Source organism: Pezoporus flaviventris, unplaced genomic scaffold (genome assembly GCF_033815535.1).
Source record: "Pezoporus flaviventris isolate CSIRO_AGI_PZ_B2104156 unplaced genomic scaffold, CSIRO_AGI_Pfla_v1 ptg000041l, whole genome shotgun sequence".
NCBI lineage: Eukaryota > Metazoa > Chordata > Aves > Psittaciformes > Psittacidae > Pezoporus > Pezoporus flaviventris.
The window spans coordinates 1,452,859-1,480,043 of record NW_026892589.1 but is presented as its reverse complement, the minus strand read 5'-3'; the positions used below and the strand labels follow the sequence as shown (position 1 = coordinate 1,480,043).

The following is a 27,185-nucleotide window of genomic DNA, read 5'->3' as shown; positions in this document are numbered from 1 at the left end:
GGAGGAGCTTTAAGGTCCCTTCAGCCCAAAGCACTCCATGGTTCATGGTGATCAGGGGCAGCCCCTGTGCGGGTGCAGGGCTGAGGGGTTCCCAGGGAATGGGGTTTTTGGGGTGCAGGGAAGAGGTTCAGTTTCTCCCCCTTCACTCGTATTTCCTGACCCTCACCGATGAGCGCTGGCTGTGGGGAACCAGGGCACCTCTTTCCTCCCACAGCCCAGGAGCAAGCAAGGTTTGGTCAAGGTGAGACGGTGCCGCTGGAGCCTTGGAGGATTCCCTGTGCCGAGAGAGCCCGGCTGGAGCAGATAAGCTCAGTGCAGGTGATGTTCCCTTGGCACAATAAATCAATCCTGAGCGTGGTAGCTTGTTGGGAACACGTTTTCTTATCTGCCTCACTTAAATAACCTTTATTTAGGGACTAACCTCACGTTGGAATAGTGCCTTTGTCTGCTGTTGATATATTCCAGTCCCGTTCACAGTGCTCAGCCAATCACGAGTAGAAAACAAAGACTCCTTCCCTCCGATCTTTAACATATGCGGCACTTTGCAGGTGTGTGTTTGTTGGGATGTACTTCGATAGCTGCAGCTCTCTCCTCCTCACTAAATGAAGGGCTAAATTTAGCATGAAAGCCGTCAACATGTTCCAATCAACATGTCTTAATGACTGCCAACAAATGGAGATGAGCCTGGCATGGAAAAAAGCTGAGGAGGTACAACTGCAGAGCAAGAGGAGCTCGGGGCTGCCGTGGGTCAGGCTTTCAATCAACCCGCCCTGTTTGTGCTGTTCTTTTCATTGTTAGGAGAAATGTGGACCAGGCGACACCCCTGCTTGTGGCATCCGCTTTCACTACATGTCCCCATTAGCAGCTGTGTGTTGGGATCTCCCCACAAGCTGTTCCCCCCCGCCCCCGTTAGCACAGGTTTAGCAGCGTCCATGGAAGTTTTTAATCAATCTATCAGCTGGTGCAACGTCAAGCACCTCACCGGGGTGCTCAGTGTCTAATGGCCATGTTACTGCCTTAGTCAACCTGCTTTCCATCCTTGTGGAATCCTCTTTAATCCAGGCTTGTCTTACCAGGGCCCACTCTCATGGAAACAATGTGAGCTTTCTTCTCTTTGTGTTTCTCTTTTCCCCTTCAAGGTGTCCCAGAAGCATCCTTCCTTTATTCCAGCCCGGATTGATGTTCGTGCGTTTCCTGCTTACCCTTGCTAAAATGTTGGCTTCTCTTGGCAGGCTTCCAGTTCTTTCACGTTCACCCTTCACACTACTTAATGGTTGTAGGAATTAACATTTGTGGTTTGGAAGATGAGGAATGCGTTTTGAAGTGCACCAGCTGACAGTCGTGGGCCTGAATTTCAACTACTATTGATCCTTTAGCTGTAAATAGGGAGTTTTCTTGCTCTGCAGCCTCTCAGACAGCGCTGTGCTGTATCCTGGGTTGGTTTTGCTTTACCTGTCCTGGCTGACAATTAGCTTTGAGACCTGAATAAGCTCAAGAATCTCATTTATTTTGAGGAAGATGTGAAATAGCAATGACTGTATTTTCCAGGTATCTCCTATTTTCTCTTTCTTTCAGGTTTTAAGTACAAGTGGAAGGCAGGTCTTTGAAATACAGAATGGCTACTCATCAGCTGTTACAGACTAGGCAAAAGAAGTCCTCTAAGGTAAAAACCTTGAAATGTGATGGTCCTGACAACCTCAGCTCTCTGTTTTGGACCTGGCGTGTCTGTGCCTGGTGAGGTGGTGAACCCTTCCTGTTGCCTGCCCTGTTCTTGGTTGGATTATTTCCAGTTTAGTGCGTCCCGAAAGATCCAGCATGGGACTTTGACATGTATTTGCCTAAAGAAATGTGGGCTCCTGAGGTGTGCACAGAGCTTTATCAGCAGGAAGAGCAGTAACAAACTCCCAGAGGAACTAAATTGAGTATACTTTCCACTGAGATTGTTCATGCTGAAGTCACACAGTGTTTGGTATTTACACCAGCTCCAGTCCCAGACATGTTCTGTTTATAGCTCTGAGCTAAAATCGCTCTGAAAACTGGGTCTGCCTCCAGTGCTGACAGGCTCTGCTTGCTGCCAGGTCTCAGGAGGAGCTGTGGCAGGCAGTGAACTTGGGCATGGCAGTGCGTGCCACACCATCACGAGCACTTGTTTGGCTCCAGAATGAACTCGGGGGAGCTGGGCTGCCAGAAAACTGCACACTGGTGTCTCTAGGGGCGGTTGTCTCTTCAGTGCCAGGATTGGTGCAGTGAGGGGGTGGGAAGGGTCAGCTGTGATAAAAGGGGAGGGAATGACCCACCAGTGCAGTCTGCACCTGAATAAATCATGTCAGATCTGTAGATAATTATCTTTAAAATTCCTCATCCCACCCGTCTTAGACAGGAGCCTTCCCTGGGTAGTTTGAAGACCAGAGAAATGTGAACATTACGTTTCCAAGTCACCCTGGTTTTCCTCCTGCCAAAAGTTTGTTTCTAAAGATAATCCCTGCGTTACACTAAAATGGTTCTGGTTTGGGCTTTGCCCTTCTCCTTTTCAGGAATCAGTATTGTTCCCCAACAAAATTGCTACTGAGCAGCAGTCGGTGGTGCTGGTGAAGAGGCTCCTGGCCATCTCTGTGTCCTGTATAACCTACATGAGAGGGCTCTTCCCGGAGAGCTCGTACGGAACTCGATACTTGGATGGTAACACATTCATTTGGTGCTGAATTCTTATTTCTGGTTGCTGTGTTTTAGCTGTAATCTGCTCTACATGTAAGCTTCCAGCTGCTCAGAGGTGTAGGAGTTCAGTTTATTAGGAAGTCAGCAACCCGGCCTCCTCAGGTCTGGGTGCAGACAGTGCTTCTGCATCAGATAGGCAGTGTAGAAGACAACCAAGGGCTGTTGGCAGGTGCTGGTTCTTCTGTTAGTGTTTTATTTGGTTTGTAATAACCCCTCAGCATTGCCAGCCCCATGAATCAGGTCTCAGAGTCAGGAGTCACTTTAAAAGCAGTCAGTTTTTAAAAATTAACTCTGATTGGTGTGGTTTATTTCCCTTTGGATTATTGAGCCTTTCAGGTTCCTATTCGCAGCTTTCCTTGAGAGACTGGAAGTACACTTGTTTGTTTTATTGTGATGGGGTTTATTCTTCTCCTGCTAAAACTGTCTCGCATAATCACACGTGCTTTGGGAATCAGAGCTTTAAGAAAACAAAAAGAACCTTAAGAACCAAAGTCTTGTCATAGGATCACAGGAATTAGTGATGCTTTGATTCATCAACATCCTCGTGCTCATTCGAGATGTGGTAGTAGGGTGTGAAATCTCTCACTGCATTCCAGTCAATTCTCTTACGGAGTTAGATGGCCTGAAACATGGTCACCTGCACTTGGTGGACTTAGTTGAGGGCACAGGAAATCCCAGATTGGCTCTTGATCACTTAACCCTGGAAAGCTACTAGTCTTTGTCATGGGATGTCAGGTCTTTCAAGTGCCTTTTTGATCAAGGATGTGAACACTTGGCCTGCTCCTGCCTCTGAGGGTTCCTTGGCTGAACCCAGAAATGTTAATTCACCTCTTCAGTGGTAGGATGTCTTTCTTCTGGCCATTCCAAATGCTTGAAAACAGAGGTGGAAGGAGCTGTGTGGAAAGGCTTAACAAGAAGCAGTTTATTCTGAGCACAGTCCTCCACCTCGTACGGATGTTGGTGAAGGCCAAATGCAGACGTGAAGGTGTTGGTAGGGAATGGCAGAATAGGTGGGAGTGGAGAAGAGGAGGGAGAAGATTTAGAAGCTGCTGGGGCTCTGAAATGAAGCTGTAGCTGTGGGAGAGCCCAGAGCATCTGAGGAAAGTTTTCACACTTGAAAATGCAGCAATAAGCATGTGCCTGCCCACCTGGGACTTAGTGGCAAACCAACGTCTGTGCTCCGGAAGGACCTCTAGATAAAGCGTTTTATCCAAAAAAGGGAGGATGACTGCCTTTGGTTCAGTGTTGTTTGCCCCAGAGCTGTGATAAGGACTGTAACTATGTGCTAAATCTGGTTTTGCAGACCTCTGTCTAAAAATTCTGCGAGAAGATAAAAGCTGTCTGGGATCACTGCAGATAGTCAAGTGGTGAGTGAGTAACAGCGAAACCAAGACAAGGTTGTGCTGAATAGCAAGACCTCAAGCCCTCGTGGTCTTCTTCTTCCTGAATTTGAAAGCCCTGAGCCCAGCAGCACTACTGACTCTGCCAGTGCTGCAACTCCCAGTGTGCAGCCTGTGTGCTTAAGCCAGAATTAGCTGCCCGAGACCATGTGAGTTCAAGGTCTGTTGAGGTGTTGGCTGTAGTCAGTGTGGTCAGGCCCCAGAGCACACGTGGGCAGTGTAAGCACTGAGAGAGGGTGACAAAAATCATGAGGTTGAGTCTGTTTGGTTTAGTCTTTTCTAGCTTCGCTTACACAGGGATTCTTGTAGCTTGGGTTTTAATTTGTACAGTATTATATCTCCCTGGATATTGTGTGTCTAAGTGCCCTATAGCTCGTGTCCGTGCCTGTGGCAGGGGGGTGGAACTGGATGAGCTTTAATGTCCCTTCCAACCCAAAGCAGTCTGTGATTCTATTTCAGAGTTGGCATGTTCCCAACAAGCAGAGTCTGACTTTGACGTGCTAAGGAGACACCTAGCTGCACATCCTTTGACTCAGAGAGTAAATATCTCACCATTGCCAGCTCAAACGATATTTACTACTTTGAGAGAATCCATAGCTGTAAGCTATGCATCAGATAGCAGGGCTTTACAAGAACAGACGTGTCAGGCTGTGTTCAGATGGGGGTTCCAGCCAAGCTCTGTACAAGGCTGATGGGAAAAGAGCCATCAGAGGTCAGGCTGGGAGCTGGAATAGAGCACTGAGCATAGGGCCACTAGCACCAGCCTTACCCTTCCAACCCTTGTCTTTGCTGGGATGTAAGTGGCCTCCACGCTGACAGGATACTGTCCTGAAGTATGACAATGCACAGATGCAGGAGGGAGGACAGTGCCTTTAGCATGATTGACCTGAAAAGGACTTTACAGGCCCAAAATGTTACTGTCTTGTCCTAATTCCAGAAAACAAAAAGCACTTTAAACTGTGTTTAATGAGTGTGTGTTTACAGATCAGGAGTTATCTATTTTGCTGGTTAATGTTAATATGTTTCTTCCCTGGCAGGATCCAAGGCTGTTTTGATGCTTTGGAGAGGCAATATGTAAGTTTTCTTCCCATTTTTAAATGGGATTTTCCTATTTCTTCATGAATTTTGCTCTAAGCTTTCTTTCCATTCACGCTTTATAGTTTTGTAATGATCTTGCATGGACACAACATTCCTTTACAGCTGTGGGACGGGGGGGGAGGCCCTGCCCTGAGTGTGTACATGTAAGGTTTGGGATTTTATTCCTTGAGTCCAAGTACTGAGTGCTGCTGCTCCCTAGGCTTGTCTGTGGTGTGTGAACTCATTTGTAGCCTGAAATGGATTTCCCTTAGTTCTGTGTTCTATATTTGCATTCTGTAATGCATGGGTAGAGACACTGCCTGTCAGAACCGAGATCTCCATGCCTGTTTTCTTGAGAGAGGTTATTGTGTGCTTCTGCCTTCCTTCATTTCCTTTCCCCAAGTCTTCCCTTCTTCTCATCTTCTCTAACCCTCCTGGCTTTTCTGTTGGGTTCAGAATTCATTACTGTTTTTGGAAAGTAATTCATCAAGTCAAGTATGTAACTGGTTCCAGGGCAAAACCAGCCACTAAATCATCATATTCCTTGCTGATTCTCACATAAAAAATGCTCTGCACAGGAAAAAGCACCAACTGTTGTCATCTCTGTCAGCACCGCTCATCAAACCACCTCTCATCTCGATGAGCTGAAGTGGTGTTGGTTTTGGCACTGATGATCAGATGGGCTCTTGCACATCAGTACAAGTGTCAACATGCATAAGATAATTCAACATGTTGTGAACTCAGTTTATTACTTCCTGACAGCTCCTGGGGATATTTAGTCCTCTGCTATTTCTGAGACACAAATTAATTGTTATTTGACAAGGATTAAGGAGAAAAATGGAGCTGCTTAATGCATGTTGTAAGATTGTTTCCAAGAGTACTGCATTTCCTTGCTGTAGGATTCACCAAATACCTTTGGGAAGTTTCATAGCAGAGAGCAAATATTACTCTTCAGTAGGACAGACGCTCTTGTAAGAGAGTTTCAAATCGGTGTGGCCTTTGGAGACATGTTTCAAAGGAGTCCCAGGGGGAAGTCTGGAGCCTGCAGTTGTTTCCTCGGGAAATGGCAAGTAAAGCCAAAGCAGACTGGCCACTAGGTGTTGCTGATGCTGTGCTGTGGAGAATCTGTCTTCTAACTCCCACTTTGTTGAATGTATCTCTTCCCTCTCTGTCTGCAGACACTTAGATTTTACCTTTCTTTTCCTTGCCCACTAAGTTTAGGTTTTGATTCTTTGTTCTGTTTTTCCCTCCTTAGTTGCACATTGCTGTCCTCGCAGTAAGTAAACTGGTTTTCTTCTCCCCTCTGCTTGTAAGAGATACGGAGTCAAGGTTGTGTCAACCCACTTGTGCCTTTTTTAAGGGGCAGTCAGCATGTATGTGGTTTGTAACAGAGCATTGACCTGTCTGGAATACAGTAAATATGAATTCCCAGGCTGCATGGGAACATCTTTCTCAGTATGTCATACTCCTGACTGAGGCCTTACAGGCGTCCTTAAACTCCTAGAAGCACTTCCATGTGCTTCATATCACCTCTTCCTTTAAACTCTTGCCTCCAGCCTTGGGAGCTGCTGTGTCCTCTCCATTCCCCCCTGCAGAAGAGTCCTCCTTATTAATCTGATCCCCAAGAAACCACACACACACTGTTGGTGGTTTTGTAGTGAGTCTTTTGCCCTTGGTAAAGCCCCAGGAGCTGTGCTATGCACCTTTTCCATGCATAATCTGAGTAGTTCCATCTCGGGCATCAAGAGTTGCCTGTGAGGGTTGGAATGGGAATTCACCTCATTCCTCCACAATTGCATAGATGACTGTCTTCTACCTGTCTTTGAAGTGGTAAGTGTTGGCTGCTGATAGAGGGAGGCTGTTGCTCAGCCATTCCTTTCCCTGATCCCACGCTGAAGATAGTGCAATCTCTGCTGTAAAATGAAAAATATCATTGTTTAGGCACTTTGCACTGGGTCAAGTTATCTGAGGGGAGAATGGCCTCACTGTGCTTTCTTCCACAGATTTACACCAATCCCAAGGAACCGGAGGTAAGAAAGAGTCTTAATTAATCTTTGAGGCAACTGAAGGCATGGGTGAGTAGATTTGTATTCAGAGTGGCCTTGTAGGCCTCAGTTCTACCCTGCCATAGCTGCCTGGTGACCCCGTTTCTCTTCTTCTGCCTTCACTGCAGAGCAACAGCTCAGTGAGCTGGACCGTGATCAAACACTCCTACTGGGCACGAGGCTGTGGGCCATCTGGGCCTCAGGCAGGGATGTTAACAGGCAGCTAATGGGCATGTTCCCAGGTTTGGTTTTCTTTCCCAAAGAGGAGAAGAAATGGGAAGTTCCAAATAGTTCTTTTCTGAACCATCCTTTTAAGAGCAGTGCTGAAAAGACAGCTGGTTTTCATGGAGAGGGGTTTAGGAGAGAAGTTCTGCATCACTTCAGACCTGGGCTGCATCTGTTGGTGGTGCCTGTCCTTGTCGTTTCAGCGTTCCCTGTAGTGGTTCCATTTTATCCACATCTGCCTGGTGCAGGAACTGGGCAGTGTGATCTCCACAGCACTGCAGAGAGGAGCAGCAGAATCTTTGCTCCCCTGAGGACAGTTCTGCTGTATCCCACCTCAGCATGTGGGGAGGGAGCAAGAGTTTATTCTGTCCCAAGGCTGGATTTGTAAGGAAGGCTCAGAGTTAAGGGCTCAGCTGAGCTCCTACAAATCGACCTCTCTGCCTGTGGAAAAAGTGGATTATAGGCATGGAATTGGACTACAATAGACCATTTCTCTTGTGGTGAAGCTGTCTGTTCTTCCTCATTATTCTCTAAAATCAGAACGAACCATTTCCTTTTAACTGGAAAATCATCAAGGGTTTTTTCTATCTCCCTCAGAAAGACCAGGGAAATTCAGCAACTTTTGCCCATTCAATATTGTTTGTATTTCCCAGTTGGAAGAATCCTTCAGGCCCTTGTTTCCCTGGGCCAGGCTTCCTTGTGACACTGCATCACCCATGGAGCTCACGATCCTCCTTTACTAAGGGGGGGATGGAGGGATGTGGTGATGGTTGGCTGCCCCGGGGGCTGGTTAGAGATTTCAGCTGGGGAGTCAGGCCACAGAGGAAGTGGAAAGAGGAGGCAGGAAGTTTGTCAGTTTGGGGTGACTTATTCAGTACTAGGTAAGAAGTGGCTGCTAAGAAAATCTGCCAAAGCCTCTGCAGGGAATAATAGAGTTAGTGCTGTCATCACATCACTTAGTTAATGGTGTGCTCTGGCCTGAAGCTGTCACAGTTCACTGCTAAGGTTAGGCCACATCTTTATACTTGCTACAGTAAGAGATGACCTATATTTTCTTTTCCCCTCTTTTGCTATATCTGTAGACAGTGACTGAACTGTACCAGTTCAAATTCAAGTACAAAAAGGAAGTGCCCCAGATGGACATCATCAGGTAATGCTTTGGGTTTATTTCTCAGAAATAAAACTGTGCTCTTGAAGCACAAGGAAGAAACTGAACTTTATGATGAGAGCATGTCTGAGTGGCTGAGCAGCTGTAAATACCATCAGAGGGGGTTCACCCTACAGGGTATGAACTGCTGAGCTGATGAGCAGAAACACTGCAGCGTAGCGCCCTAGAACTGAATTAAGGACAACTGATAGAACTGGTGCCTCATCGGGGAAGTGGTGCAGAAACCAGCTCAGTTGTTGAGCTTGCTGCTGCCTCAACAAGTGTTCTGCCACTTCCACCAGGCAGCCTGGTGCGTTCAAATGAAGCTTCTCCAGGCTTGCTCCCTTTCACTATGACCCTGCACCTAGGACTGCTTTTCCTTGGGCATTTGCCTATGTGTCTCCTGCTTGAGCAGTCTTGCGTGGGTGACCTGAGAGAACTTTCACTCGATGCTGCAAACTGTGCGGCAGGAAGCAGCAGGGTTTTGCATCTTTTGGGCTCTCTCTGTCTGTTAGGTATTTTAAAGCTGTGCTTAGTAGGCCGTAATCTGTGTAGCTGCAAATAAATACTGTCGGAGGCCGTTGGCTGTAACCAAAGCAAAGAAAAAGAATTAACCCTTTTTGAGTTTGCTTCTGCAATTGCTATTGAAAGATGGAGCTTTGAGCCTTGGAAGCTGCCTGTGCAGCAAGAGAGCTCTGCTGCCTTGTGTGCTCCTCGGGAAGCTCCTCCACAACGCTCCAGTTGTGTGCCATTTGCTGCTCTTTCTCTAAACACATCCAAATAATCCATAGTATGTGGCACATTGAAAATCTGTTGGGAAAATCTGAACTGTGTCTGAGTCTGGAGTGTCCTGTGGACTGTACCCTCTGCTTCTGCTTTGAAGCTGCTGTCAGTTGTCCTCCCTACACTGAGGGAATGACGAGACCTTTGGGATTTGAAAGATAATCATAGAATCCCATCCTGGTTTGGGTTGGAAGGGAGCTTAAAGCTCCTCCAGCTCCAACCCCTGCCACGGGCAGGGACCCCTTCCACTAGAGCAGCTTGCTCCAAGCCCCTGTGTCCAACCTGGCCTTGAACACTGCCAGGGATGGGGCAGCCACAGCTTCTCTGGGCACCCTGTGCCAGCGCCTCAGCACCCTCACAGGGAAGAGCTTCTGCCTCAGAGCTCAGCTCAGTCTCCCCTCTGGCAGGTTAAAGCCATTCCCCTTGGCCTGTCCCTACATCCCTTGTCCCAAGCCCCTCTCCAGCTTTCCTGCAGCCCCTTCAGGCACTGGAGCTGCTCTCAGGTCTCCCCTTCAGGAGCCTTCTCTTCTCCAGGCTGACCCAGCCCAGCTCGCTCAGCCTGGCTCCAGAGCAGAGGTGCTCCAGCCCTTGCAGCATCTCCATGGCCTCCCCTGCATTCGCTCCAACAGCTCCACATCCTTCTTGTGTTGGGGCCCCAGAGCTGGATGGAATAGACGGCTCTTGAGTACTTTGATTTTTTTAATCACCCTTTCTCAGATCAAAGAAATAACTATCTCCTGACAGACCTCAGCATCCCCTGGTGTGGCCAAGGAGAGGCTGAGTAATCCTGCTGTTGTGTTTCTGTCTGCTCTGTTGACATCTCATTACTGCTCTGAGGCTTCCGAGCCTGTGGCATGGGATTCCTGGGCTCTGTTGTTTCCTCAGTGACTGACACTGCTGTCACAGGGTCACACGTGTACCTGCAGTCATTAATAAAGTGACCTTCTGGCATTGATCAGGACTGTGTCATCTTTGCTATCAGCTCCCTTGGCTGATAACACTGCTTTGGCACACCTGGAGTGTTTATTGGCATGTGCAAACTCCAAGTTAATCATTCCTTGAGAGGTGTTTTGTGGATCTGCATCATCGGATCTGAGGGGTAATGGGAAACTTTCTCCTAAATAGTATCTGCCTGATTTTGGCTGGATTTTGGAGGAATTCTTTGCCATGGACCCCAGTCCTTCAGAGCAGTTCCTCTGGACCTTTCAACACATTTCCTGCATCAAATTCACAGTATTATTCCTGTATTGAACCAGTACTTGATCTGTTAATTCCTATGGAAGTTTCATCTCTTTTTGTTTATACTTCTTCCACTTCCCATTTCCTTCCCCTTCCTGCTAATCCCAAGACTTGTAAGGTGAGGTGGGAGGGAAGGCCCTGCCTTCTCTTTACTCCACCTTGGGCATTGCCAGCCTTGGTCCTCTCAGTTGATGTACCTTCCTGATCATGCAGGATTAATCTAATGGCACTACGTGCTCAGCACAGGGTTCTGCCACCAGCAGTCTGAAGCCTACCAAACCGTACCCTGGTAGTCAAGCAACAGCCTCTGTTTTCACAACAAGCCAAGAAACTTCAACTGGAAGGAAAAATGAGTCTTAAAGAAGCTGTTGTTCCAATGTTTAATCAGTCAAATTCAGCCCTGGGGTCCTCTCTGCTCTCTTAGGTTACTTATTGCTATTAAAGCACTTTGGGATGATTGTGTTAAGGACCATCCAGCCTGTGTATAGTGTCATCCACCTGCCAGTGGGCTTCCAGTGATGTAATGAAGAAGCTATGGGGTTTTTGTGGCCCCTTCTCATTGAAAGTCAAGGAAGTTCAGGTTCCTTAGTCACGTAGTGATTCATCCAGTCCATCTTCAACTGTGTGAAGTCAGCTGCTGATCTAAGTTGCTCATCTCCTCTACCTCTGTAGTCAGGAGAAACAAACTCCTCCAGAGGCCTATTCATCCCACTCCTGTGAGGCGTTATCTCAGTCTAGACTGCCTGCTTAGGCTGCCCAGCTGACATTTGGGTGGGTGAAGGAGGTGAGAGGAATGCCCCTTAGTCACTTTGGAAGAATGTGCTTCTGAGCTAGTTTTTCTTCCATGGAATTGAAGTGAGAACATGCAATTCACTTCTCTTCAAGCTGCAGAATAGCCTCTGTGATGAATCGGCTTTATATGGGATTCTCACCTCATTCCTCTCATTCCTGAAATTGCTGAGGTGAAAGGCACTTGTTTTATGGTCCTTTGATCCAATTTAATCATGCTCAAACAAGTGAGTCATGACACTTGTATAATGGGGTCCATTGCCCCAGCTACAAAGTCTGTTCAAATGTAAATGCCATGCCTCCTAGTTGAGAGCTGTCACCCCATCCCTGGCCTGTTTCACTTCCCTGTTGATCTGGCATTGTAGCTTTGGGCTGGTGGTTTCAGACAAGTCAGTGGGTGCTCTGTATTTGTAATTAGGTCGTGAATATGCATGGCTGGGGAAAACAAATCTGTTATTCTTCTTCTGATTGTAGCAACCAAGTGAACTTTGTGGATGGGGCGTGCAGTGAGGATGTTAAACAGGCCAGCAGGCTCCTGATCCGGAAACTCTACCTGCTAATGCAAAACCTTGGCCCACTTCCCAGTGATGTTACCCTCACCATGAAACTCCTCTACTACAATGATGGTAGGTGGAGAACAATGTGTGCTGGGGGGGGGAGATTCCCTGTCCAGCAGTTCCTATAATAATCATGAGCCCCTGTAATGTAAATAAAGCATAGAAAGGTGAAATGGTCAAAGGTGTTCGCTGAAAGCAGTGAGAAATGGTATAAACCACAGTAAATCCTTCTGACACGTGGGGATGGCAGATGCCTTTTAAGACAGGTTTGAGCATCCATGGAAGAAGTACAGCCATGTAGTGCCAAAAGGAGACACTTGGCTCCTTCACTGGTGGGTTTTGGTGTTTCAAGGCCATGTCAGATTCTACTCCAGAAAGCTGAGCATATGAATGGTATCTCAGCATCCAAAAGTCAACCTTTGAGCTCCCTGGTCACATTTGCTGAGCTCATTTTTTCCTTCGCATTCTCTCCCTTCTTCCTGAAAAAAAGAACCCCAGGACATTTTCAGTGGCTGATGTAGTTACTCGAGGCTGGCATAGACTTGTTCTGTATAAATCAGGTTAAGGAGAGATAGAACTTGGTTTCTCTGACATCAGTGGGTTCTTTCTCCCTGTGTAGTAACTCCTGACGATTACCAGCCCCCTGGCTTTAAGGCGGAGGGCAGCCGTGGTGACCTGTTTTTCGATGGTGATCCTGTCAACCTGAGAGTAGGGTCAGTCTCCACTGGCTTCCACCTCATCAAAGTGAGAGTGACAACTGAAAAGAAGAGAATGAGGAAGGTTGAGAGCAGCCTGATCGAGAGGAATGGCCCTACTGAGATCTCCCATCAAGGGTTAGACTGTGATGAAGAGGAAGAAGAGGGGACCACAAAGGTATAGAAATGGCTCTGTTCAGTTCTGGCACGAGGACCAGAGTTTATCTAGCAAAACTCTCCTTAAAAAACACATTTTCTCAGAATCTGAGTTTCATGAGGGTTTCTGCTTGTCTTGGGCAGCAGCACTGCAGTGAATTGAATGCTGCAGCTTAGAGTCTGCAGACATCAAGTGAATTTTGTGGGTCCAGAGCAGGGCAGCGGAGCTGGTGCAGGGCCTGGAGCACAAGTGTGATGGGGAACGGCTGAGGGACCTGGGGGGTTCAGTGTGGAGAAGAGAAGGCTCAGGGGGGACCTGATGGCTCCCTACAAGTGCCTGAGAGGAGGATGGAGCCAGGAGGGGCTGGGCTCTGCTCCCAAGGAACAAGGGATGGGACAAGAGGAAACGGCCTCAAGCTGCCCCAGGGCAGGTTTAGATGGAGCTGAGGAACAATTCCTGCCCCAGAGGGTGCTCAGGCATTGGAACAGGCTGCCCAGGGCAGGGCTGCAGTCACCGTCCCTGCAAGTGTTCACACCCCGTGGAGACGAGGCCTCAGTGCCATGGGGCAGTGGTGGCCTTGGCAGTGCTGGGAACAGTTGGACTGGATGAGCTTAAAGGGCTTTTCCAACCCAGTTGATTCCATGAATCTGTGATTCTCATTTTGTTCCAGAGTTCCACTGGCTCCCAGAGGCTGGTACATCCTCCAGGGAGAGCACTCAGACACAGACATGGCCAAAATGGAAAGCATTGCAAACAGTTGTACACTTCCACTTGGTGTTTCTCAGGATGAAGCCGCGTTCCACTGTGTAGTTAGGTGGGGTTCCTCCAGACATCCTTCAGACGAAAGTTGTGTGCTGTGTCTGATTTCTCTAGGTCCCCTCTGCACTTAGTGGAGGAGGAAGCATCTTTAGCAGGTGATGCCCTTAGACACTAAGGTTGGCTGGAAGGAATGGCCCTCTAATGGGGCTGCTCTCCAGAATGATGGAAGAGGGAACCTTGACTTGACATTAGGTTGTGAGTATCAGGGAATTAAGCTCAACATAACTAACTCCTGAAGGTAGGAAGCCATTTAGGTAGGAATTCTGTCTTATCTAAGGAAATTTCTCTCTTAAAAGACTTGTAGGCTTGGGAAAAGGAAGGACATGGAGGAGCTGTGAAGATCTCATCCCCATTAGTGCTGGGGTTATGGATTTACCAGCTGGGTGGATTTTTTTAGATTATGCTATTAAGACAAACCATCGTTTGCTTTACAGAGTCACCCTCTCCCTGCCAGAGCAGATTCAAGTGAGCATGAAGAGGACAAAAATGTCAGACAGAAAATGGAAGCATCTTCTTACCTTCAAGATACAGGTAAACACCAGTTCCAAAACTGAAGAGCCTGCACTTGTGACTGTGTCCTGGCATAACACTGAGGCTTTCTCACTTACTTTGGAATGGATGAACAGAGTTTGTCAGGTTGTTTGAACGTGTGTCGGGTCATATTGAACTACAAAATAGGGCTTGTTTTATATGCTGGGTTTGTTAACAGAAACAGTCAATTTTTTACCCATCTCTTTATCTCAGCAGGGTTTTTTCAGCTGTGGAGGAGATGCACAGCTCATCAATGCTGAGTTACTTTCCCCAAAGCTCTTGTTCTTTAGCTGTTACAGTTTGATTTTGCAGATGGCTTCCATATGTGAAAACATGTATGGAAATACATGACAAAAAAAGCCTTTTCTCTCACTCCAACGAACCCAGCTCCTGATATACCATGCTGAATCTGACCTTTGAGGCTCTCAGATATAGCCTGTGGAACAATACCATCTAGTGACAAAATGGTAAATAGCATTCCTGAGATCCCCAAGCAGTGGAATAAAGCAGCTTGTCTGCTATGGAGTCACCTTTTCAGGTCTTCCTCCTGCAGCTTCTCTGATGACTAATAAGGACTAAACTCATACTGTCAGCTTTTCCACTCTGGGGATATTTACAGGATCTTTCTCCTCTAACAGCTGTCTGTTTTCATAAAACTGAGGTGCTCTGCTATTCCCCATCAAGTTTTATTCAAACAGTGTAATAAGGTCAATAGTTATTACTCAGGGGACGTCTCCCTTTCCCATACACACACATGGATAAAGCACACGCAGACATTGTTATCTTAGAAACCAGGTTAAAATGGAGCTAACGTATTGGTAGGAGCTGCTGCAGGTTGATGTGTTGCGCATTCAGGTGACACAGTTCTGAAATCCCTGTTTCCAGGAATAAACTGCCAGTGTTGGCAGTGCCTGATGGCAAAGGTTGCACAATTAATTTCAGCCATGGGATTTTGCTGCTGTGGGTTACTCAGGCTTCTGTGCTTTCTTTCTTTCAGTTGAACGTAAGGTTTTAGCTTTGGAGCTAATTTTAGTGTGATGCTTGGATTGTAGGTGGGAAGAAGAAGACTGGAGTCAAGGAGACGGGCAGGATGTCTTGCTCAAGGCCATCTCAGCAGGTGAGGAGGTTTTAGTGGTTCTGAGATATGCCAGGCAGGGTGGAGTCCATTGTCATGAGCATTCTGTCATCGAGGACGGCACAAGCTTCAACTGACATTGGTGGCTTTATTGTACAGTATGAAAACACATAGAGGTGACAAAGTATGAGGGCACAGGACAGAAGCATGAACTGGAAGCATTTAGGATGAAACTCTCTGTGGTCAGCTTATTTCTTGCATCCAGTGCAAGGATTTTGTCCTGGTCTCTGGAGTTGGCACCTATGAATTACACACACAGACTGATGGTATCAGTGTGTGTCCCCCCCTCCTCACCTGTGTGTTTGGATTAAGCTCTGAAATCACCACCCCATTTTAGGTTTGAAAGGTGTGTTTGTCTGCTGCCTAACATGATCTTCACCTCTCCTTCTCTGCCTTCAGACTATCTTTCCATGTGAGTCACAGGTGCTTGCTGGATCCTCTCCCTTTTTGGCTACCTCTCTAGGATAGGAAGAATTATCCCCTCGAGGTGCTGATCTCTTTCTCAGCAGTTGTTGGGGCAACCCAAAGAAGAGGGGCAGGCCAGACATGTAATCCTAGATAAGTCCAGTGGTGTGAAATCAATCCCATCCTGAAGGCTGCCCTGGCCAAAGCCTGAGTCAGAATCAGAGTTCCAGTTCCTGGGCTTGTGCAGAGGCTTTTCAGTGACAGGGCAAATATGTGAACAGCACCACACTTGCCACTTGATCCACCTCCCATTCAAATGAGTTGAGCATCATGTGAGCTTGAATGTGCAGAGGCTGAATCTTTACAGGGTAAGTTAATGAGAGTAGGAAATCGCTACTAAATTTTTCCCCGCCTCTGTTGAAAAGAATCCCGGGGTGTCTAACCCAGACAGAGCTGGAGACTACAACCTCCCGTGTCATTCAAAAGGCATCTGTGAAGTATTTGCCTTGACTCTACATCATAGAAATGAACTTCTATGCCTAAGCTGGTATTTTTCAAGCTCTGACCGCATTTTTGTTTGGTGTCACATCCTCCAGTTTCCTTCTGATCGTTGTTTATTCTGTCGGCTGTGTGAAAACAGGAGCCTTTTTTCTTTAGAGCTCATGATTGTCCCCCTGATTCATGCTCTGACATTCTTCTGGGTCTGTCACGATTGGAAGCAGAGCACCAGACACCTCTGTGCTTGCAGCATGTGAATTTCATTAGGCTACAGTAGCAATAGTGAGAGTTTGTGGAGGTGGTGGAAACAGCATTAGTTGCTGAAAACTGGAAGAGTCACTTTATCCACTGTATGCTTCCAAAGACTTCTAGAAAAAATAAATCCAGGCCCTCTGCCTGGTACATTCTGCATGGCAAAGGGCTTTTAATGTGTTCCTTGATCCTAATTTTTAGAAGTTGGCTAATATTTCAGCCCATCTAAGGAAAAACCAAGTCAAGTCACTGGTTAAAATCATCAGCGTAAAGCCAGTGCGAAGAAAAATTTGACACTATTTTCCACATGAGAGGGACTTTCCCTTCTTTTCTGAGGGAAGTGGTTAAAACAAATGACCATTGTGTATTCCACTTGAATCAGGAAGCCAAACTGGTGAGTGAAGTTTGTCTTTAAAAATGAGGACAAGCTTGAGTGGATGGGAAGTCTGGGTTAGGTATTATCTAACAGGGTCAAGTGTAGGTAAGATGGGTAGAAGCAGGGTATGAATGTAAACACCTGGGTGCTCTCCAGACTGCAGTGCAGTCAAGCAGTAGTGTTCTCCAGCTGTCACAGAGTGGTCAGAGCAACTCTCTGCTTTAAAGAGCTTTAAGGTCTCCAGAGTGACTTGCTTTCTCCAGGATTTCAGAGTTTAATTAGCTTGGTGGGTTAGGGGCATTGGGAAACAAGGTAGCCCAGGCCATGGAGAGCTCCCTTTGGTGGGACAAACATGAGCCCTTACACTTGTGGTGCTAGTGTGTGACTTGGAGTGTTAGGTTTCCACCATAAGATCCCTTTGGACTAGCTTACCAAATGGTTGCTCATGTCCCAGCACTACTGTGGGGCAGAGACAAAGGCTGGATGGAGAGGAACAGGCAATGAGGTCCTGGGAAGGAGTCCTGCCCTTCTGGTGGCAATGTAGTGGTAGCTGCTCAGCTGTCCATGGAGCAGCACCCCAGGGACATGGGTTTAGATGTTCTGTCTGTACCATTAACTGTTCAGGCCATCATCTTCAGAGCTAACTAAACCAATTTGGAGTGTCCCAGCATGTGATGTCTGTACAAGGATTTGGTTCTTCTGAACGTGCTGAGTTCAGAAATGGTGCCCACAGTCAGGAGCTACTTTTGGAAATCAGAGATTCAGCTGGGTTGGAAAAGACCTTTAAGATCACCAAGTCCAACCTTTACCCCAGCACTGCCAAGTCAATGTGAGTGAGCCCATTACTGCTTCCAAAGTGAACTGCTTTTTTCTTCTAATTCCTTGGTTATTCAAACTAAAAGCAGTGCTGTTGGAACTGAGTTTGGTCATTATCTTTCTGACCTATAGCTCTTCAGGAAAACCAGGAATGAAAGTATTAAAGGCTTATTTTTATCTAATCAACATGGGAGGGGCAAAGGATGCGGATCTGCTGGAGGAGAAGCAGCTATTCCTGCCCAGTCTGGGCTTTAGCAGTGGCTATGGAGAGTCTCCACAGAGGGCTTTCCAGCTTGGAGACAAATTTACATGCATTCAGCTGGCTTGTTATCTGCAGTCTCATGATTGATGGTGCTTAGGATCAAATGGGAGATTGCCCTTTCCCAGCACAGCAGCTCTGTAATTAATCATCCAGAGTTAGACACTAGCATGTAAATAAGCCCACCTCTGCTGGCTTCAGGAGAGTTTGGATTGCATCAGCCAAGGATTGGGCCCATGCATTACCCTTGTGCATCTCACTACTTGCCACTGGCACCCAGGAGCTGTGAGAAGATGGGGAAAATAGGGAATTGCTGCCCATTGTTTCAGCTTATAGAAGTCTGCTGATGTGATTGGGGTCCTGCACTGAACTTGGCGTAACTGTGAGTTGTTCAGAGGGCTGGAGCAGCTCTGCTCTGGAGACAGGCTGAGAGAGCTGGGCATGGAGAGATGGGGCTTGGAGCAAGCTGCTCTAGTGGAAGGTGTCCTTGCCCATGACAGGGGTTGGAACTGAATGAGCTGTAAGGTCCCTTCCAACACAAACCAGGCTGTGATTTTGTGATTCTACAATCCCGTTATGTTCTTGTGTTAAAGGATGGGTCTAAACATCCTTTAACATTCTTGTCCTCCAAATAGATTTTGGTCAGCTTTGTCTTCATGTTGCAAACATGTTGCTGTGGAATGAATTTGGAATGAAACAGAACCAGAAGATGAGTAAAATCTGACCATGTGGACGCCTCTGCAGACTTTATCTCCCATCAGGAAGCTGTGGGCTGAAGTTCTGGGGTGGTCCTTAGAGCACAGTCTCACTGCAGGGAGCCCTGAATCGCCCCTGACTGAGCCTGCACCAGAGCTGGAAATGGTGTGGCCATATCAGCACAGTACAAATCAGCCTCCCAAGTTTCTGGCTTCGTTAGCTAGCACCAGAGACTGCTTGTGCTGCTGGACTGGCTGTGCTTATGCTACTAAACTGCTGTGGGACATGAGGAAGTGTGTTGACACTTGGCATTGTGTGTGGACATACCACTTTGGAGCAGTGATAGCTCAGGGATCTCTGCAGTGCAACTCACTGTGTGCTGTAGGCCTGCTCCTGCCATGAGGATTAGCTCTTAACTGGAGCTGTCTGGAAGTCGGATGTCTAGGGAGACATTCAGACCTAACTGCTGTAAGTCAGCGTTGGTTTAGATCTCAGAGGAGAGCCTGTCTGGCCTCCAGCTGCTGCTCTTCATGCAGATGACTTGGCTACCTGGCCACGTCCTTTCTCCCAGGGCCTGTGGCAGCAAGGGAAGCCAGTGTGACCAGAGTCCTTCACGGATGACACTCTGCAAGTAATATCTGTTGTGTTTGCCAGTGATCAGTGTCCCTGATGGAGATTCTTGTGCCTTTGGTGAGCTTCTGTGTTGTGCACATCTTCCGTCTGAAGGTGAAGGTCAGCACAAGGGGTTCAGTTGCAGAATTACAGCTTGGAGAGCAAGACCTTTGTTGTCTGATCTTTCCCAGGCACACCACTGTTAAACTTGCCATGACAGCAAGCAGTTGAAGGGTGAAGCCTGCCATGTGCAGAGCAGTAGGAAAGCATTTTTCTGTGGCAATGTCATTATCTTGAACTTTTGCAGAAAACTAAAAAAAAATAGCAGCAAGGTTTATCTGTAACTGCCTATCAAGAGAGCTCTATCTGATGAGAAGTTCCCAGAACATTTTCTCCTCCAACCCAGCTGAGGCTACACAGACCCAAAACAATGAAGAGAGCAAGATTCAGAGATGAGCTTCCCTCTCTCCTTCCTGTGAGCTCAGGCCATTCTGGGAGGAGTGAGACAGGGAGGTCAGGAAATTCCTGGCTTCTCTCAATTCACGTCAGATCCTTAGCTGTATCTTGGGGCCATTCATCCCTTGCATGAGTTATCCCTGTCTAGAGTGCAGGAAACACTTTCCTGGTGATCTCCTCCCGCAGAGGTGAGGCCTGTCACCCTCTGCATCCGGGGAGAGGTAACCCTTGTGCCTCACATTCCCACCAGCTGCCCCAGGGACACCCGTGGGAAGCCGTGGCTGCCTTCACATGCGTTCCTAAGGCCATGCAAGCAACCAGAGCCTCGGGAGGGATCTGCATTGATGAATGCTGGACACATCCAACATCTCAGGAGGGACTAAGCTGGGTCGCAGCCTAGGAAGCAGGAGGAGTGTCTGCTGCTTTTCGCCTCCTCAGTTACAATGCTGTAACCCTACTGGGGAATGCTTCTGTTTTGGGAGGCATGCTGGATTGGGATCTGGCAGTTGGCATGTGCAGTTTGCAGTGGGATTGAGGGCCCTGGAAGAGATTGTGAGGAGAGATTGAGAAATGCTGGTTTTCAACAGTTAGTTTTGAAGAATTTCTCTTTTACTCTGGTCCTTTAAATGCTACGAGATCCGTAAGGAGCAGAGCAGGCCTGTGAGGCTTCCCTTGAATGTCAAAGATTGTAACAGTGAGCTATGGAAAAGGAAGAGGACCAGTGGTAGGCAGTGATGTGTTGGCACGGCTTCCTGGGGACAAAAATGTGGCAGGTTGCCACAAAAGCACCACAGTGAGTGTCTTTCATTCTTCCACCTGCGTAAGTTGGCTTTCATGCGAAGCAGCATGATTCTCCTCCACACGTACAGATGAAAATCAGGATTAATTCCACTGATGTCAGTGCAATTGCTGTAGTGGAAACTGATACAAGCCCTGTGCTGGGTGTTTAACCACTGTGCCGCCTTCACAGCACCGCAGGGGTGAGATGGGATGATTGGGGATCATCATGTCCAACCTACCTGCTAGAGCAGGGGCAGCACCTGGAGCAGGTTTCTCAGGAGCTTGTCCAGTCAGGTGCTGAGTATTGCCAAGGATGGAGACTCCACAGCCTCCCTGGACAGCTCCTCTCAGTGTGTGATTGGCCTCATTGTAAAAAATAACATGTCCTTACATTTAAATGGGATTTCATAGAATCATGGAATGGATCAGGTTGGAAAGGACCTTAAAGCTCATCCAGTTCCAACTGCCTGCCTACCTTCCACTAGAGCAGCTTGCTCTAAGCCCTGTCCAGCCTGGCCTTGAGCACTGCCAGGGATGGAGCAGCCACAGCTTGCAGCATCTGTGTGGCCTCCTTTGGCTCACTGTATTCCAGTCTGTGTCCATTTCCTCTCATCCTTTCACTGGACACCATGAGGTACGGGGTGAAGCTCCAGTTTTGCTGTGCTTGGACAGCATGGAGCAGCCAGCAGTGGGTGGGTAGGTGGGAGCTGTTGCCTTTAGCCAGAGAGAAATGGCACCAGGAATGTCTCAGGTCTCGGGGGTCAATCTAAAGTCACTGGCTTTGCTTTTTGAAAGAGGCAAGGATTCTCTGTGCTCTCGAGTCAGACTTAGCTGCAGCTGAAATCACAGCGTGCATCAGGCTTTCTCCTGTTCAAGTTCTTTGATGATGATGGACATTCCTGCAGACACTGTTTATCACCCTGACACCTGGGGATCATTTAGCCTTACTTCAGCAGTTAATCCATGTCTTTCAGTCCTTATTCTCTGAGCTCTCTTGATGGAACTAGTCTTCTTGTGACAATAATGTGCTTCTGAAAGCATCAGGATAGTTACAAGGTACAAACCAAACACTCCCTGTCCCTGACAAAGGGAACTCTTCTGAGGGCATAAAGTTTGCCAAGTGCCAAAGCTCAGCATGGGGCAGGCCAGGGACAAAGAGGGACACAGGCAAATGCTCTTGTGCAATTTTAGCTTTTCTACATAGGATGCCTTGGAAAGCAAAACACATGTCAGAAAAGCTGTAAATTTGCTTGGATTTATGCTGGGAATTTTTGGCCAGAATACGTGGGGACACTGGGGATTGAAAACTTCAGCAAGCAAAAGGAGGGCCTGGTTTTGTCTATCTAAGAATAGCAGTGGAGCTGTGGTCTGCTCATTCTGTTTCGTCCACCAGTCTGCCTTGGGAAGGCTTTAATCTAAGTCTAATCTATTTTTAGCCTGATATCTTCCCCAGACAATGTGCAGCTGTCCTGTGAGTTTGATGCCAGAAATCAGCAGCGCTGGTATGATTCACAAGTTAGCTGGGTTGCACAGCAGAGCTCTGTGCCTAAATACTACTATTTTACACGTAGTGCGGTGTGGTAAACCAGGAGAGTCCAACTCAGTGTGTGTTCATGCTCTGACCTGGGGCCAGTCATAGAATGGTTTCATGGGAAGGGACCTTAAAGCTCACCCAGCTCCAACCACTGCCACAGGCAGGGACCCCTTCCACTAGAGCAGCTTGCTCCAAGCCCCTGTGTCCAACCTGGCCTTGAACACTGCCAGGGATGGGGCAGCCACAGCTTCTCTGGGCACCCTGTGCCAGCACCTCAGCACCCTCACAGGGAAGAGCTTCTGCCTCAGAGCTCAGCTCAGTCTCCCCTCTGGCAGGTTAAAGCCATTCCCCTTGGCCTGTCCCTACATCCCTTGTCCCAAGCCCCTCTCCAGCTTTCCTGCAGCCCCTTCAGGCACTGGAGCTGCTCTCAGGTCTCCCCTTCAGGAGCCTTCTCTTCTCCAGGCTGCCCCAGCCCAGCTCTCTCAGCCTGGCTCCAGAGCAGAGCTGCTCCAGCCCTCGCAGCATCCCCATGGCCTCCTCTGCACTCGCTCCAAGAGCTCCACATCCCTCTTGTGCTGCTGCCCCAGAGCTGGATCAGGGCTGCAGGGGGGTCTCTCCAGAGCACAGCAGAGGGGCAGGATCCCCTCCCTGAGCTGCTGCTCACGCTCTGGGGATCAGCCCAGCACACGGGGTGGGGTTTCTGGGCTCAAGCGCACTGAAGCCGGGTCCTGGGGAGAACAAGGCCTTGGACTTGGAGTCAGGAGGCCATGGATCTGTGTCTGGTTTTGCTGCTTGACCTGGACCTGTTCCCCCTGTCCTGTTGTCAGCATGGTCCCTTTTCAGGGCAAGTGTTTGAGAGCCTGGACTCTCTCCTGTGTGCTTTTACAGCACCTGGCTCATCAGCGGAGCTGAGGACCTGCAGTGGTTGTTTAAGACAACACAGGTACAGTGCAAGCTCCAAGTCAATCATCCCAGTACATGGGAAAAATTAGAATTAATCAACTTCTGGAGGCTTTGATTGTATGTTTAGTCAGTGGGAGGGATTTCCTGCTTTTGTCCACACCGTTTAAGAGGTTTACTTTCTGGTTATAGTCAAATAAACACACGTAGGATCTGACTTAATCCCATTTAGAGCAACATCTCTGGGGGAGAAGCTTCAGTGTTTGGTTAAGGATGGGACCTGGATGTTGGACTTGGGGTCTGTTCCTTGCTTCAAGTTCCTACAGGAACTTGTGGCTGGGCAGGGGCAGGACAGGACATGTTGGCTTCGGTGAAATACCTCACACGGTTGACATCTGATTCATCCAACAGATGAATAGTGCTTGTCTAGAGCACTTGATGGCTTGCATAGATGTTTGTACCCTTCTCCTCTCAGGTTCCTGTGAGGTGGTCACGCTGCCTGTGGTAAAGGGGAGGAAGATGGTTGGAGAGTTGCAGTGGCTCTGCATGAGCAGCTGCTCCTTCTGGATCTTTCTCCCACCTCAGAAGTATCCCATCCATGCAGAAAATTCAGGAAGAATAGCAAAGAGGTAAAAGCTTTACTGAGTCTCTGCTGCAGAAGAGCCGTTCCTCAATAGAGGAAATAAAAGCACCAACTCTAGCTCATGGGTTTTATACAGTTTAGGGTGAAATAGGAGAGCTGCTGCCTGATTGAGGTGACTGGGGCTCATTGCTTTGCTTCAGAGTGCATCCAGCGGGGCAGGGAACAAACCCTGCAGCTGTGTGAGCACTGGAGAGTTCTTGGATGAGGTGTTTCTGCCCCCGGGCCGCTTACTTCAAAAAGGAAGCAGACAGGTTAGCATGATGCCAGGGAAAGGAAAGTAAATAACTGCCTAACATGCCAGTTTGAGCAGCTGGGTGTCAGGTCAGGAGCTTGAACCCACATCCACTCATCACTCTGCCCTCAAGCGAATACACCCCGGGCAGCGCTGGCCCCTGTGTCAGCCTGAGCGTGCCGGATGAAGAGAACCTGCCCGTCCCACTTTGGCAGATTCTTGTTTTCTCTGTTTTTATGGAAAGGAAATGGTACTTTTCTGCATTAAGCAATGTTGTGTTGCTCATAACGAAGAGGAGGAAAGAGGGAAGGAAAAACAATTTGCAACATGATCGAGAGGCGAAGTGAGGTTGATTCAAACTGGTTTGCTGTTAATCCCTAATCAGAGTTATTTCACACATTAGAAAGACCATTGCTATGTGGAGATTACCAGAGCCTCAGACCAAGGTCAGATAGAAAGAAAGCCTTGGTGACGTGAGTGGGGAATTCTGTAATGACCACAATCTGGAGACCTTGTGCTTGTCTCCAGGATGTGTTCTGGAATAGCTTTTTATTAACTCCTTCTGTTTATCCTGCTTCGCTTACGTGATTCCTCATGTTTTAGGGTGAAGCTGGAGTAAAGTGCTCCTGTTCTGGAGCAGGAACTCGGTTAGCCTCTTTTCCCTTTCCATTCACCTTGCTTTCCCCCAGATGAACTTCCTTTCGGAGACTGAGCTGCAGTGTGTGTGTCCCTCCAGCTCAGTTCCAGTGAGAGCAGGAGAGGTTCCACTGCGAGACTGTGTGCTTTGTCCCTTCTGGGTGGGCAACAACACACGTTTCTCTCTGCAGCTCCAGATTGTTACTGTAAAAGTGCAGATATGTGATGTGATGTTGAGAATAAGTGAGTTTGTCACTTGGCAGAGCCAACACTTCAGCTGTTGTTCTGGCTGTCCATCTCTCTGTGGTCTGTCTGGATTGCCTGTACCACTGACCTGTTTATATTCTAACATCTACTTAAGCTGTGGGGTTTAACCCTCTGGTTTGTAGTCCCCTGAATATTCTTGAGGGAGGTTTCTGTCTTTCTAGAGGGAAGTTAAGCCTCTTGGAAAACAGTTTGCTTCACTGAGTTATGTTCTTGCCCACTCACAGGTAGTCTTTGAGGTCTGAGATCGACCAACTCACGTTGAAGTTCCCTGGTGTACAAATGGAGGAGCTGTGTGTCTCCTCCTGAAAGGCTGTTTCCAGTGACCACCAATTTGGCATAAGTGTCCCCCCTTCTTTTGCATACTTCTGTGATGATCTGAGGTTGGTGAAACAGGCTGTGCCCTGTGAGCTGTTCTGTTTCTCAAAGGTGTCCATGCTCCTGGTATTTTCTCTCGGTGCTGGGGAGATGGGAACTGTTCCTTGCACCACCAAACCCGTCCTCTTTCCCTGAAGCTGAACCTGTTGCTTTCACAAATCTTACATTTCCAATTCCATCCATTATCCCAGTTTTGATTCCTTGCCTAATTGCTTTTCAGGAGAACAGGATCATACTGAGCAAATCCAAGAGGATCCAGGAAAACACATTGTAGTTTTGGAAGTTGTGTTTCTTGACTCGTCTAGCAGGAGCCTGTACCGTGAGAATGATCACTGTTTCTGATGGTTCTTACAGATAAACTGCCTGAACCTTGCCTTTAGCCAGGAAGAGGTAACAGGACCCAAGAAGAAAAGGAAGGTCAGTGAACCAGAGAAGCTGCTTCTGGAAGGCAGGAAATCATGTTCGTTCTGACACACAATACTTTGAAAGGTGTGAGCTTGCGTTGTCATCTGACTTGTAAAGACACTTTCTTCCAATGTTTAACTCTTCCCCATACCCCTGTATTTCTGCATGTTTATTTGTCTGGTGACAGCTTGGATTGCAAAGAGCAATCCAACAAGCACTGTAATTGTCATGGCAGTGTCAACCAACAGCACTTGTTTGATGTTCTAAAGTTCAGGATTTATGATTCCATGCGAACGGTGTCTGTGTGCTTGTTTCTGTCTCCCCCACTCCCCCCTCACTGACTAAACTTCCTCCTCTGTGGTTGCACTGTCCTTTGCCAGTATGGCACCAATAGCTAGTGGCTCTGTTTCAAGATGAACTCTGAGGTATCAATGTCAGCAAGCAACAGGTCTCATGGTTCACTAGGTTGTGCTTAACTTCATCCTATCTACTGTTTCCGGGGCATAGATTTTGTTCTCAAAGAGAGATTTTTATCTCTATTGAATACAGAGATAAAGTAATCTATACCTAGCTTCTGCTGATGCTCAGTGTTTCATTTTATGACTCTGCAAGTATGTTGCTATGACTCTATTATCAGCTTGTTTCTAAACCAGCAACCCGCCAGGCACCAAGGGGCTTTGACCGTTGGGTGATAGAAATTGGGTTGCAATACACCACGTTTCAAACCTAATAAAGGTACCTCATGGTTGCAAATACAGGTAAGGAGAAGGGCAGCATCAAAAGTTACAGTTGTAGGTTGCTTGGCAGGCACTCTGTCCAGACCTAGTGGTTGTTATTGGAGTGGGTGGATTGAAATGCTCTAAACTGGACATTTTATATCAACTGTTCAGGGGAAGCCTGTGCATTACTTTGTACACATTGCAAAGGAGATATTGCAATATGAAGTGGTGAAGAAGGGAGTGTAGTGAGCCTTCTTCTCAATGTGATATTGATCACCTGAAGTGTTCAAGTGTTACAGTGATGGGGAAATAAAAGCCATGGAGTACAGCAGAGCAACACACCTGGGGTATAGCAGCATCCCTGACGTTTCAGCCATACACAAAGGTACTTCAGGACTTAAAGAGCAGCAGTGGCTTTGGATGTGAAGTGTTTCTTCTGTGGTGTATGTCAGATTGCTCCCTAGAAAGCAGTTAGGCTCATCCACAAGTACCTGACCTTTAGTGTCCAGGGCATCTAATTGAAGGACCTCGGCCACCAGTGCTATCGCTTGACACACTGGTTCCCTATTGCCATTTATGTGGTGATGTCTTCTGCTGTGGCAGCACTTAAAGGTGGCTCCAGACATCAGAGACCTTCCCCACTGCTGAAACAGTGATCTTTCCTTGCTTGTCTAGATAAAAGCTACCAGGAGGTGGGGATTATCATTCAAATCCTAGAAGAGATTTAGTTGGAAGGGACCTTCAGAAGTCATCTAGTCCAGTCACCCTGCAATGAGCAGCAGTGGCTGGCAGGTTTCATTGATGCCTATTTCACAAAACTTGTAGAACATGAGAGTTCTCCATTTTATCCTCACTTTCAGTCCCATGTTCTCATTTCTGCACCTGTGGCCTAATAAGCCAGTTTGTTCACATGCCAAAGCAAACCAGAACTCTTCCTTCTGCCCAGATTTTGTAATGATACTTGCTCTTGTGCCTGCATATCCACAGGAAGATGCAGCTCGGGGCCTGCC

The 27,185-nt window shown here is 47.7% G+C and overlaps 1 protein-coding gene across 2 annotated transcripts; it reads left to right on the top strand.

Annotated features, from left to right (window-relative positions):
- Positions 1 to 183: 183 nt before the first annotated feature.
- On the top strand, positions 184 to 25,750 carry HORMAD2 (HORMA domain containing 2). 2 transcript variants are annotated; one of them, XM_061465761.1, is made up of 13 exons: positions 184 to 318; positions 1,576 to 1,663; positions 2,535 to 2,679; positions 4,019 to 4,082; positions 5,153 to 5,189; positions 6,448 to 6,468; positions 7,196 to 7,222; positions 8,545 to 8,612; positions 11,895 to 12,046; positions 12,597 to 12,850; positions 14,083 to 14,179; positions 15,232 to 15,296; positions 25,406 to 25,750. In XM_061465761.1, the coding sequence occupies exons 2-13, from the start codon at positions 1,616 to 1,618 to the stop codon at positions 25,520 to 25,522; spliced, it is 1,095 nt and encodes a 364-aa protein (XP_061321745.1). In that variant the 5' UTR covers positions 184 to 318; positions 1,576 to 1,615; the 3' UTR covers positions 25,523 to 25,750. The 2 variants fall into 2 exon arrangements, with proteins under 2 accessions (XP_061321745.1, XP_061321746.1); XM_061465762.1 differs by lacking the exon at positions 15,232 to 15,296 and having other exon boundaries at positions 25,406 to 25,594.
- The last annotated feature ends 1,435 nt before the right edge of the window (positions 25,751 to 27,185 follow it).